Genomic DNA, 14,197 nt, shown 5'->3' on the forward strand with positions numbered 1-14,197 from the left:
TCTACAAATCACAGCCATGGTACTACCCAAAATGGAAGACTGGTGTGAACAGAATATGGGGGTAACAGCAGCTGTGGACCCCATCTTTCAACACTCAGGAAGGATAGAAGTCATGTATACCGTGTGGCCATGACCACACTTAGGTACTGAGGGCCACTCACTCATTTAGAGGCATACAATACTTTCCCCCCAATTCAGTTACATTCTTCATGCTATTTCTCACAATAACGTTCTACTTATGCTCCTGAATGCAGTGGGAGTGGTGAGGAAGGAAGAAAGGGAATGAGAATTTTCTTAACCAATCTACCCCCTTCCCCCAATCTTGGGGTTTCCATGTTGGTCTGACAGAAACAGCTAGATAAATTCTCCAGTGAAGTGGTAAGGTTCTTTGAGATACACACATGCCCTGAACAGAATTATAAAGCCAGAGTTCTAGAGTTATGGGGATTCTACTAAAGGCAGCCACTGGGCACAAGGCTCAAAGCATCACGGGGGCAGCTGTCTAGGGCAGAAGTTTGATGAAATGATTAGGAAGACTCTTCTTTTTTATATAAACATTAAGGTGGTTTTCTTTAAGGTGACCAGATAGTGAAAGTTCCAGACTCTGAATAAAGGAGATAGAGAAGAGATGAGAGGAATGAAAAGGAGAACAGCTGAGGAAAGAGGGGAGGGGAGGGAAAAGAAGAGGAAGAGAGGGTCAGAGAGGAGAAAAGAGGGGTGAAGAGGGAAGAAGAAGAGAGGAAAGGAAAAAAAACATTTCAAGAATTAGCTGAAAAAGCTCTTTGGCAGGGAAGTCAGGGTCAAAGGAGTATGGGAGAGGTGAATACCACAGACAAGCCCATGCCTGTGTCAAAGAAAGGTGGGGCTTGCGGGACAAAAGTTAGGTATCTAATCCCAGGGTAGGAATACTAGCAAGAGTGGAGATAGGAACAAAAACCAAACAAAACACAAGGGTTGGTGGGGAAAATGTAAGAGAAGCTGATGATGCTGGCATAAGATGCAATTTACAGAAGCTATGACAGGATATTTTTTTAATCTATAAATGGCAAAGATGAAAGAAGATGCCGGTCCCTGATGAGATGAATTGAGAGCAAACTCATAATAGAGACACCAAAGAGGCCTTCTTAGTGTTTGTTTTTCATTTTAATTTCATCTTTATCAAAACAGTGAACTGAGACCCTAGACAAACAGGGTGGGTAGGAAACACGGCTAGCCCTAAAAAAAACTTGTGATTCAGAGGGTAAAGTCTGAGAGAGGAAGACATTATATTAGGCTTGGTAAACTCTAAAGCACTTCAGAAATGGGAACTACCAAACATCCTGCTTTTCACCCTCTACACTGGTAACCAGTGCCCAGGTTAGCAACTCCCCAAGGCCCCTACTTGGTTTAGTTCCTTCAAGCAACACCAGTTACTTTTTAACTGCTCATTCCTCTTTTCTCCCCCTGCCCACCTCCTCCTTCAGACTACCTGACTTTGACAGGTGACAGCTAGCTAATAAATAATTTTTGTGAAGAGGACAGAGTCTTCATGTTTTACCCCTTCTCAAGTAACATAATAGGATTTTAACAAAGTAAGCTGATGGAAAAGCATTGGAATTTGAGTCACTGGAATGTGACCCAAGATCAAATCCTGGCTCTACTGTTTACTTATCTCTGTGATTATGGGTGAATTACTCTTTGCTCAAGTTTCCCTCTCTAGGCCTCGTTTTCCTCATCTGCAAAAGGAGAGGAATATCTCTAATAAGGTCTGTCCAGCCTTAAAAATCTATTGAATCTAGGGGTAGAAATGTCAGTTTCCAGGCAGGTCAGTGGTCTATCATGGTATAGATGGCAATTTGCATGGCATGGTACATAGGGTGTTGGACTTGAAGTCAGGAAGAGCTGATCTGAAGTCAGGAAGAGCTGATACCTAGGAGTTCTGTGTCTATGGACAAGTTTCTTAGTCTCCCTGGGCCTCAGTTTCCTTATTTGCAAAATGAAAGGGTTGGACTAAGTGGTCCCAAAGATCCCTTCCAGGTCAAAATTTCCTATGGAATTTCAAATGGAAGCCATTGCCCAGTGCATATAGCCATAGAATGGTGCTCTTGAGAAATCAGGTGAAGCAAGTTCCTCTTCTTTCCTTTATTGGCAATGAAGGATAGCCCACTTCTAATGGTCAAACTACAAACTGACAGATTCCTTGGTCATGTTTGGTCAATAAATCATCCTGGATGACATCCTTTTCCTAAGCTTACTTCTGGGACACTTCCCCTGCTGTCAGTCAGTGTGTTCATTCAGGACATGAAAACTAAGTTTAACATTAGCCTAAACTGATTATAATTAGAAATGAGCTCCCAAAGCATAACAAACAGGAAATGGTTTGGGAATCACTCACCATTTGGGATTATCTGGCCACTTTTTTCCTACTTTTATCTAAGAATTCAAGAGATGACATATCTGGGGGGGGTGCGAGCGCACGCGCACGTGCTCGTGTGTGTGTGTGTGTGTGTGTGTGTGTGTGTGTGTGTGTATTCTAAGTCTGATTTTTTTTTTCTCATTAGAGCATTAGTGATGTCATCTGTATCTGTGTTCATTTTAGGGCCATGAGGCACCTAAGCATGCTTCTCAAAGTTGACAGTTGGATGCCTCCAATATCCTAGGCTAGGAATAGCTTGCTGCAGTCTGTGTCTCTCCTATGGGCTGGGTCTTTGCCATGTACTAATCTACAGGAAGGAAAAGAACATTCCTTGCTCATTCCAGTGGGGGAGGGGAAAGAAAGAGGCAGGGATCCTTATGCTAAAATTAAGAGTTCTCATTAAAAGGTAAATCTTTTTGTTTCATAGGAATTCAGCTGATTTACCAGTTAAAAGAAAACCACTATAACAACAAACCAAGAAATTCCATTCCAAAAATATTCTTTGGGCTCAGTAGATAGCTAAAAAATGAATAAAGGCTCATGTGGGGATAACAGCAGTGTTGGATTCTAAAGGACTTAGGAAATTCAGATTCACTGATAGACACTAATAACTACAATGATTGAAGCTGACAACAGAAATGCAAACAGAACCTTAATTAATGAATTTATGCCCTCTGGACATTAAATAGTCCCTTTTAGTATAGAATTTTGTTTTTAGTATGACAAATTTGATTCAATAGTTATTTATTAAGGCCCTACCATGTGCAAAGCACTATGAGAGGCAACATGATATATATATATATATATATATATATATATATAATATATATATATATATATATATATTATAGTGGATCGAGACAGTCTCAGAGCGAAAAAGGTCTAGGTTCACCTATGACATGCACTGGGTAGTCATTTATGGTCTGTGGGGGTCTCAGACAACTCTCTAGGACCATAAGGTGCAGAAAAGTCCCAGATTTGCATTGCTAGAGAGATTTTCTTTGAAGGAAGCTCCCTACACTGATAAAATCATGAACCTGAACCAGAAAAAAACATGTACAAAAGACTCTGTAGGCCCTGGGAGGGGCACGCAGATACATGACACATATCTTTGTACTTGCCTGGTATTTCATATCCTATTATTCCCATGTGAGCCTTTATTTATTCTTTAACACTGTATCCAGTGGGCCTAGAGAATATTTTTGAATTAGAATTGGTCAAATTGTGTACAGATACACAAACACATACATATTTGTCAGTCTCTTGAAGCTTTTGTCTTTAGCATTCTTCTCCTGATCCAGGTCACCTTAGCCATCATAACCTTGGGAATACTGGCTCCTTGAGTGAAAGCACTGATTTCATTTGCATAATGGAAAAGATGCCTCACACTGCTGACATTTTAGATGTACAATGTGAGAGCTGGAAGGGATCTTAGAGATTCACTTAGTCCAATGCCTCATCCTTAGGGAATATGTATCTTTTTTTTTTTCTCCACTGTTTTGTTCCTCCAACTTAGTATTGTTTTATCACTGTCTTGCAGCCCTGTCCTCTCTTCTTTGAAATTACAAGTAAAAATCTTACTGGAAAGAATAATTTTCCAAAGAAATGTTCAGTCTAATAAAGTCTGTTTTCCCCTGTCCAATGAGATGCCTTTGGTTCTGATTACTACTAAGAGTGTACACTGGGCAAACTTATTCAAGTACTTTTATTTCTTTGTCTGGGCCTTATTGATTAATCTGTTACTCATTATAAAGAAAATGTGAATGAGTATTGCTTGCCTAATAGGTAAGGAGAGAGCTAACCCCAGCTCTGGAACTCACAGTTACCTTTCACTCTTCAACTGAGATGACTCAATCACTTAAGCAAAGACCACCTAAATTCCTAAATTCTAAAAACAAAATGCAAAGCAATTTGGGAGCTTCCAGCAAAGGGGTTAAGTTACTTGGTCCAGTCTTGGCACCCCAACAATAATTCCCTGCTGCCCAGGAAGCCAGAGCAGGATTCTGGGCAGGGACACAGAACATCACTTTGGGCTGCTCCCCTTCTTGCCCATCAGTCTAAAGAACATTTGTCCAAAAGTAGGGTAGGAAAATCCAGCTTCATTCCTGAGCATTACTGGTGAAAACTTTCAGAGGATGAAAAGAAACATCTAGACAAGGACCAAAGAAACCAGTGTCTATACTTGAAAAGAAGAAAGGATGATGACTCTGGATACCTGAGGAGAACCTAATGGAGCACTGCATTTCTGGCTTTGTGTATTTAAAAGGTTCATAAAGAAGCTAATGATCAGCTGCTTTTCCCTGGCTACTGATGACAAAACAGGATTTATATTGAAGCAAAGAGGAACTGAGGTTAGGTAGAAAGAGGAACTTCCTGTTAGCAAGAGGGTGTGAGTCATTAAAAAGCTGGCAAAGTTCCCTAGAGGATAAGCAATATAATAGCAGTTCTAAGAATAATTGTTATGGCTAGAAGCAGGGGGATGGAATTGTTGACTTTTAAAAGGCAGCATGGGGCAGGAGACTAGGGAGAAACCGGGACAGGGGACCCTGCAGGAAGGACATGTGTAGTGTCTTTGGTCTTGCCAACATCTAGTGTGTACACATACTATACAGCTTTAGGTATGTGTGTATGTGTGTGTGTGTATGTGTGTGTATACACACACACACATATACACACACACACACACACTATATGTCACATATAGTATGTATACACACGCTTACACCTCCCCCACCACCCATGTATACATATAATTTCCTAACACTGGTGGTAACAGAACAAGGGAAAGGAAGTTGGAAACTCGGGTTAGAAAGGGAATGGGGGAATTGGTCAGTATATCAGCAATCACTTGCCTCCAAGCGGTGTCCCAAAGCAACAGCCGACTCCGACGGCACAGCCCACCGTCAGGATATCAGCGTAATAGTATGGCTGCTACTAGGGAAGAGACAGGTGAAGGGATGGATAGGAGAGATAAGAGAGATGGACAGACAGACAGAGAGGGAGAAAACACCATTCGGTGAGGAACAGGGCTGAGTCATGAGGCTGAAGTTGGTTATGGTGACCCCATCTCCACGACCCCTGAAACTTTACTGCCCCAGATGGGGAAAAAAAATCATCTGATTTGACAAACAGGAAGTGACCTCTCATGGCATTCCGCCAGAAACAGGAAAACATGTAAAAGTTCAGAAAGCCTAGACAGACAAGGTAGTCAATCTGTGATGACCAATAATTCCCATTAGCTTCACCCGGATAAACCAGGTCCAGCCAGAACAGGAATTAACATTAGAGAGACATACAGTGACTTCAAATAGGGCCAGCACCCTTGGGTTTATGACAAATAGGAAGCAACTTCACAATGCCCCTTAGGAAACACTCTCCTTGGCTGGAAGTGCTGATGCCTGGCCAGAGGTCCAGGTTTACTCTCTGAATGGCTAATTCGGGTCCTTACCCAATCCTTGCTATGGAAATCAAGGCCTTCAGTATGTCATTCTCTGTGCCTTGCCCCTAAAGCCACACCCCTTCCACCACCCCAAATCTTGCTTAAGCAATGCAATCAGGGTAAGGGAGGAAGTAAAACTTGCCTCCAATGGGGGCCGCAAAGCAGCATCCCACGCCCACTGCACAGGCTGACACCAGGAGATCAAGCTGCTCAGGCCCGGTCTGCAACAGAGAAGCAGGCAGGACAGGGCAGGAGAGGGGAGAAGGACCAATATGGGGGAGGGTCCACAAAGGGGTGGCATTAGCATGGGAGGGAAGCAGGGTGGGGCTGTGAAGGGGCAGCACAGAGGGACAATATAGGGAAGAAAAAGGTGTTGTTGGGAAGTGACATGGCAAGGGATCATAAGAAAGAGAGAACAGTTATGGGGACAGGCACAGGCTAGGGCAGAGGGAGAATATGATAGTTCCAAGGACCACGGATTTTGAGGGTTAAGGCCTGGGTTAGTGCATTGCCCCTTCCTCCCTCCCCACAATATCCCACCTAGCATCACGGCCAGCTCAGAGCAAAGGCAATACTTCCCTTCCCCTCTCCCCCAATATTTATCTGGCCCCATTATAGCAGCTAGCCCAACTCCCTTTTCCCAAGCTGACCTCTTCCTCATCCTACCTCCCAGTCCTTACCTCATACACACCACAGAACATAGACATGAACTTGCTTAGAACAGCAGCACAGATGCTGGCAATGTGCACAAATGGGCCCTAGGGGAGAACCAAGAAGAAGAGGGAGGGAGATGTTCAGAGGTTAATGTTGGACAGCTATCCAGTGCCTATGAATTCCAATCTCAGCTTATTCCCCATGTTTCTCATTATACCTCATGTCCTTATGACACCACTCCAGTTAGGTCCTTTTTGTCTCTCTGCCACCCCCTCACAGCTCTCTGCTAGTTCTTACCCTACTATCAATTGTGCTTACCTCTTTGCCCACAGGGATACCACTTCCTAGACCAGCAGTCAGTGCAATGACTTTGGCCACAAAGGCCTTGAGAGTGAGATATTCCTTTAGAACTACCCCACGAAGAATGGTCTTCATCTCAGGAATCCCAGAGCCTATACATGGAGAGGGACAAGGCTGACCCAGAGATCTGAAGGGGATATGCTAGCCAGAAGAAAAAAATAAGGGTAGGGGAGTCTAGTCATGAGGGACCAGTGGAAGCTAGTATGAAATAGGAGGGAAAGAGTCAAAAATAGATTCAGGGAGACTGCAGAATGAGCTTTCAGGAATGGGGAGAAGGAAAAGTTCTTATTGATGGCCTACAGATCAATGGGGTGGAAATTCTGGGAGAGCTGAAATAAAAGTCTGGTACAAAGATCTCACCAACAGCCTGTGGGGCAATGAGGTGGCAAAAGAGGGCACTGAAGAGGATGAGGGTTAGTGGGAACGTGACCCAGGCCAGGAACTGAAGGGCAAGGTTGGGCTTCATCTGCTGGTATGTCCACTTGTAGGCTGGGGAGGTGGAGGCAGACAATCAGATATGGAGAACAGACAAAATAAACACAGATAGATTGGTAGACAAAAAGGTAACCACAACTTGAGATATATTGATCAGGGTAAGATTTCAGAGACTTAAAGGGACAAGAGAGGTCAGGCCTGGACCCTTACCTTGTGGCATTGTTTTCCTCACCCATGATATAAACCCATCTTGGATCAGAGACCCAAGAAACACATGAAGAATCATAGAAAATTAGAGCTGGAAGTAATCTTAGAATCATCTTGTCCCCTTCAAGGAGGGGACAGTCCCAGAAAGAGATTTAGGATCAACTAGGAACTGGGAACTGAGAGAATTGGGGATCAAAGCTTAGAATGTTGTGGTCAAGGGGTCAGACATACCCTGAAGACTCTTGGCACTGACATAGTCCATGCTCCAGCTAACCAGTGCCATAACTAGTCCCAGCAATACCAGGAAGATCCAGTCCTCTCCCAATTTCCTTCTCACAATTTGTCCCATTCGATGGGCACAATCTGAAGAAGAGGAAGGTCAAGGTGGTCCAGCTTCAAATAGACAACTGGAAGAGTCCCAAAGATCCCTCCTCTATTTTGCCTTCAGTGTCATTCTCTCTCTTTGATGCTATCTTATTGGTGGTGCAGTGAACAAAGAACTGGGCTTGGAGTCAGGAAGACTGAGTTCAACTCAGACACTTACTAGCTATGTGACTATAGTCAAGTTGCTTAACCTCTATTTGCCTGAGTTTCCACAACTGCAAAATGAAGATAATAATAGCACTTACTTCCCAGGATTGCTGTGAGGACCAAATAATGATCACAAAAATATAAAGAGATAATGGTTATAAAGTACTTACCACAGTCTCTGGCACATAGGAGGCACCACATAAATGCCAGCTATTATTATGTTGCAGTAGAAAAAGCTCTGAATTTTCTATCAAGAAACCTAGATTCTAATGCTGGGTATGACACTTATTAAGTGGATGACCAACTTGCCCGCAATTTCTGTACCTCCACTGATCCCCAAATCCCTTCTGCCTCAGTCCCTACTACCTTGGCACTTGGAATGGTGATCTTCCTCACTGCTGTCCATGGCAGAGCTGGGAACCTTCTGCCCGGGACTTGCCATGTTCTTTTCTTTGCTAGAGAAAGCCAACGGTTGTTCTGGGTGGTGGCCATAGACCTAGGTAGGAGAGGAAAGAAGCAAGTTAGTTTCTGTTCTTCACCTAAGAAGAGGGAAAAGTGAGTATGTGTGTTCCTAGAGCAAAGGTCCTTAAAAGATCCCCCGGAGTACACAAGATAATCTATTTGGCTGGGATGGTGGCAGGAATTAGAAATGAGGAGAGCAGCACAGTGGTTCAACACAATGACACCCTTGTCCAGCTCTGGGCTCTCCTTTCACCTGTCCCCATCGTGGACATTAATAGTCAGCCACCCACTGGTCCTCAGGCAGGCAGAAAGGCCAGCCTTGCCTGAGCTTGACCCACCCCGTTACTGTTGCACTAGCAGCAGCTGCAGCAGCTGCACAAATGTCTGATCTCCCCTGAATTGGGCTTAGGTGCCTTTCCATACCTGCTCAGGTTCTTTCCCCCTCACATCCTTTCCTCAGAAGAGGAGGGAAAAAAGGAGGCTTATAATAGACCAGAACAATCTGTAGCAAGGACAATCTGGGAGGAGCTGGTACAACATGCAACAGGCGAGGCAACGTTTCAGGGGCTACCTGTGGGCTGGGTGCTCAAGTAGCCACACACAGAACTCTCTTGGCTCTGCAACCTGCTCCTAAGACCCTGACCCCCCCAAAAAAAACCCCACCTCATTGGACGATTTGGAAGCAAGTAGGAAGGCCACTCACCACTAGGAAATCAGAACTACCTGGGCATAATCAGCTCCTTTCTCCCCACCTGGTACAGTCACCCTTTGGGCTTGAGATCTGTCCTTCAGAGACCACAGACCACTTCCCTAATGATGGAAATTTCCTATTTTTATCAAAAACCTTAGCATAATTGCTGGGTGGGATTGAAAATGAGTATTTTGATTTAGTTAAGGACGAGCAACAATGTGTTTCATTTGGACCTACATATATTGTTTTAATTTTAAAATTTGATTTATTTTACTTAAGACTGGGTCTCTCTATTTCACTCAGGCTGGAAATACAGCACACTCATAGGCCTGATCCCACTACTGATAGGCCAGGGAGCTTTGACCTGCTGCATTTCCAAGAAGGGCTACTTCACTCTTCCTTGGGTAGGTGAAGGAGGTTGGAGGTTGGAGGTTGGAGAGGGGAAGGGAATAAACATTTATACATTGCCTATTATGTGCCAGGCAACTGTGCTAAATGCTTTACTATCTTATTTGATCCTCACAACTCTTCCAGTTAGGTATGATTATTATGCCCATTTTACAGTTGAAGAAACTGAGGCAGATAGAGATTAAGTGACTTGCCCAGAGTCATACAGCTAGCGTCTCAAGACAGATTTGAATTTAGGGCTTCCGGATTCTACGTCCAGCACTCCAGGCACTGCGCTACCCAGCTGTCTTAACAGGCAACCTCATGGCCCTCCAATTTTGAACGTTACCATTTCAATACTGAACTTAGAGCGGACCCCAGTTGGTTTCATCCTCTGCAGCTCAGAAGTCTGGAGATCAATAGATCTGCCAGCCTCAGCCTCCACTGGCTGCACCACCCTGCCTGGCTCAACATATCATCGTGAGGTATCTTCTTCTGGCTATGATAGTTATGAAAAATCAATAAACTGAATGTAGAACCAGACCTCTGAACTGCTGTATCACAAACTGTTAAACCAAAAGCTCTTCTAAAATAATGATGTATATTCAATCAATAATATTTTCAGCGAGAGCAAAATGTTTTCATACTGTTAACGAAATCAAACAAAAATTGTTTAGAATGTTATTTATTCACCTATATCCCATTTCTATTCTGTGTACATCTGATGTCAACATATTGGAATAGTAGCTAAAGCATATCATTTATAAATAAATATACACATATTGTAGATGAGTCATTTCTTTTCTTTTCTTATTGATGGAGTACGCAGCCAAAAACGTTTGGCATTATCTTAAAGAGCAAAGACTGAATTGGTTTTGTCTTTGGGTCTGCATCACCTAGGATGGTGCCTTGTACATGGTAGGTATTGAATGTGTGTTGAATGGGGGCAGATGGAGAGACAGAGATAGAGCCACTCACAGAAAGAGAAGAGGTTGAAAGTACAGGCTTCTTTAACCCCCCAAAAGCAGGCATCAGTAGTTGGGGCTACTATTCATCCATCTATTCATCTTTCATTCTCAACTTCTAACTCTTCCTCCATCTTTAACTGTCCACTCTTACCCTTTGCTCATTCATTCCTAATTTCTTTCTCTCCACTTATTCCATGTTTTCTAGCCTCTGTCGTTCCGACCCCTGCTTTTGTCCTTCTATCATCATCTTTGTCTATCCACTCTTCTGTCATTCATCTCCCTATTTCTTTTTGTTTTGGCATAAGGTAGGGGTAGCATGCTGGGCCTGGAATCAGGAAGACTCATCTCTTTGAGTTCAAATCTGGCCTCAGACACTAACTAGCTGTGTGACCCTGAGCAAGTCATTTAACTTTGTTTGGCTCCATTTCTTCATCTGTAAAATGAGCTGGAGAAAGAAATGGAAAATCACTCCAGTATCTTTGCCAAGAAAACCCCAAATGGGGTCACAGAGAGTCAGACAGGACTGAAACAACCAAACAAGAAGATGGGAAGCACTGAGTGTTAGAGTCAAGTTTTTGTTTTTTTTTCTCTGGTCCAAAACACACAAAACTACGGGCTCTATTCAGACATGTCAATTAGATACTTTTATATGTAATTTATTCATAATATTGAAACATAGGCCATCTCCCCAGCTCAAGACCCTTCCCCATCTCACTATCCTCTCCTGCCAGACCTATAAATCTGATCTATAAAATTATACTATCTTTGTCTTGGTGTGTACAGCCTCAATTGTCCTATTAAGGCAAACAGAGATAGTATGTGGGTGCTTCTCTCCCTCACACTCCCCCCTTCACTTCCTTGTTTCCACTTAATTTTTCCTATCCCTTTCTCGGTGTCCACAGATCCTGGTGGATCAATAACTCCAAATGGGAACAAGTTCCACAGCTGTCAATCCATTTTTCCCCAGAGTAAGATGACCAGAGATTAACTAATGTGTGGGGGCTGACAGTAAGGATGTCCATAGCCTAGGAACCCTATACTTCAAAGGTCTCACCATCTAGATGTGATGAGATCTCAGAGGGACCAAGGAGGTTTGTTCAGCAAATCCCAGTGTCAAGCATGTGTACAATGGTGAGGGGATATAGATCCTATGACATTCCTCCTCACTCATCCTCTGGGACCAGGGTCAGTTCAGGCCATAAGCCTGGTTCTGAGAGCTGGGGTAGGAGAGATCAGGTTTCACAATAAAAGGCACTGAGTTTGGAAACTTAAGCTCACAGCCCTGGACAGAGACACAGACCTTCCTAGGGGTATCCCATTCTCTGTATTGAGTTAATTACTGGGGCAGTGCCTGCTTTTACTCCCCCACCTGGGGCTCTGATAGCAAAGCCAAGGCTGGTAAAACTGAATCCACTTCCCAAAGCTAGCTGCTTAACTTTCTTTGGCCCTGATGCTTGATTTCCCCTGGGTCCCAAGCTGAGGGGGAAGTAGGTGTGTACAGTGGGGAGGCAGGGTTGACATCAGACCCTGGGTGGGAGGAGATTAAGAGAGCTAAATATGTACCCTTTGGCTCAGGGCTAACCCCTTACACTGAGGAAGAGGAGAAGAGGACAGGGAAAGGAAGAAATAAAAATCCAGCCCGATTTTCAAAGCCTTTCAGAATCTTATGCCACCCTACCTCTTTTCTGGTATACTTGACTACTTAGCAGCTTGTACTCTCATTCCTGGACAGGCCAGTCTCTTCTTTTTTCCCTGAAATGTCATGCTTCCCACCCAGAAGTCTTTCTTTGGGCTGTTCCCCTTGCTAAAATGCTACATCTTTTAGAGCCCCAGCTGAAGTGGAACCATTCTCCATGAAGCCTTCTCTGACCATTTCAACCCATAGAATCACAGAAATTTCAAAGTCAAAAGGAACCTCAGGGGCCACCTCAATCACAGTGTTGATATCAGTTGACAATTAAATAGTACTTCACTTTGTTTACAAAGCACTTTGATATACGTGATTTCATCTGATACAATTGTGTGGGCAGTAAGTAGGGATGTTTATCCCAATTTTACAAATGAGGAAACTGATGCTCAGAGAAGATAAGGTTATACAGAGAGTAACTAGGTGGAACCCTATAGCTTCGGCCAGCTCAAAACCACTATTACACTTTTAGTTGGTACCACAGTTTATCACTTAAATTATATACTTCTTGTGCTATCCTCTAATATCTAAAATAAGCTCTTCTGGTCTCTTCCCACTAAATTGTATTCTCTTGCTGGGCACAAAGTGGGCATTCAAACATATTTTAAAATTTATCAGTAGAACAGTAGAACCCGTGCTCCTTTGACTACAGCTCTGAGCCCTTCCCCTGACATTAGAGCAAATTCCATACTGGTCTTTCTAACCAATGACTATTTCTTTTCTCTCTCCTGAACACCAAAGTGCCTTTACCACATCACTGGTTTTTATGCACATGCCTCCACAGAGCTCATAGTCCTGGACTCAGGAAGCCCTGAGAAATTTCGAGAATCAGTGACTCCATGGGAGTCTATAATTCCCATGCCACTGGACAATCCACCCTCTTTGATTCCCATCCTTCCATTTTTCTCTCCTACTATCTCTTCCCTTTCTTCCACATTTTCTGCTGTTTTCCACCTTTCTTATTCAATCACATTTACTTGTCAAACCACAATTTCTTCTCCCAGCTGAATTGGTTCCTTCCACCTCTCCTGATTTCTTCCTCCCTTTGGTCATGTCTAACTTTGCTCCAACTGTCTTTCCTAAGCTTCCTCCTCACCCCTCTAACTCTAACTTGTGCACTAGTATATGCTTAGGAATTATCAGTCTCTAGCAATGGCTTCCTCTTCTAAATCCCTACAACACTGTATTATTCACTTCATGCTTCCATACTGTCTTGTATTATCTTTTCATTCATATATATCCAATTTCTCTCAACTAGACTGTAAGGGTAAGGGGTCACATCTTTGCATCTCCCACAGCACCCAGGTGTGTTGCCATGGATTTTGTTGTTCAGTCATTTCAGTCATGTCTGACTCTTTGTGACCTCATTGGGGGTTTTCTCGGCAAAGACAGTGTAGTGGTTTGCCATTTCCTTCTCCAGATCATTTTCTAAACGGAGGAACTGAGGCAGGCAGAGGTTAAGTGACTTGCCCAGGGTCACACAGCTAGTAAGGTCTGAGGCTGGATCTGAACTCAGATGAGTCTTCCTGACCTCAGGCCTGGCACTCTATCCACTGCACTATCTAGCTGCCCTAATGCCAGGCACAGAGGTGTTCAACTGATATCCCCCTTTACGTGGGGCAACAGTTTGCTACATTATTCTACATCGATGTATCTGAAATATGGCTATTCAATCAGTTTCTCAGCCTTCTCCATCCACTCTTGTGTTTTATTTCCAGAGGTGGGGGGGTGGGGTGTCCATAGGAAGTAACAGTAGTTTCTATAGTTTGCATATACATGTTTACATGTTTGTACATAGGTGTAAAGGCAGCGAGCATGCCTGCACATAGGTAGGTGTAACCACAGCAGCATGGATAGTTCTACACAATTCAGAAAATATGTTGTGTGCATGTGTGTACACATGTCCCATACAAGTCAAAATGTTGTATAAAAATGTGTACTGAGTGCATGCATGATAGTGAGAACAGATTGGAACACGAAC

The 14,197-nt window shown here is 43.5% G+C and overlaps 1 protein-coding gene across 1 annotated transcript in view; it reads right to left on the bottom strand.

The window, feature by feature from the left end:
• CLCN1 (chloride voltage-gated channel 1) overlaps window positions 1–14,197 on the bottom strand; it is a 35,648-nt gene that overhangs the window by 16,194 nt on the left and 5,257 nt on the right. Inside the window, exons 2-7 of the mRNA XM_020997946.2 lie at window positions 8,388–8,517; window positions 7,722–7,853; window positions 7,209–7,337; window positions 6,807–6,940; window positions 6,515–6,592; window positions 5,248–5,326 (exon numbers count right to left, since the gene is read on the bottom strand). Coding sequence (XP_020853605.1) covers window positions 5,248–5,326; window positions 6,515–6,592; window positions 6,807–6,940; window positions 7,209–7,337; window positions 7,722–7,853; window positions 8,388–8,517 — 682 coding nt within the window. The remainder of the gene's footprint in view (window positions 1–5,247; window positions 5,327–6,514; window positions 6,593–6,806; window positions 6,941–7,208; window positions 7,338–7,721; window positions 7,854–8,387; window positions 8,518–14,197) is intronic.

The sequence above is a fragment of the Phascolarctos cinereus genome, unplaced genomic scaffold (assembly GCF_003287225.1).
Source record: "Phascolarctos cinereus isolate Bilbo 61053 unplaced genomic scaffold, phaCin_HiC Scaffold_1;HRSCAF=81, whole genome shotgun sequence".
NCBI lineage: Eukaryota > Metazoa > Chordata > Mammalia > Diprotodontia > Phascolarctidae > Phascolarctos > Phascolarctos cinereus.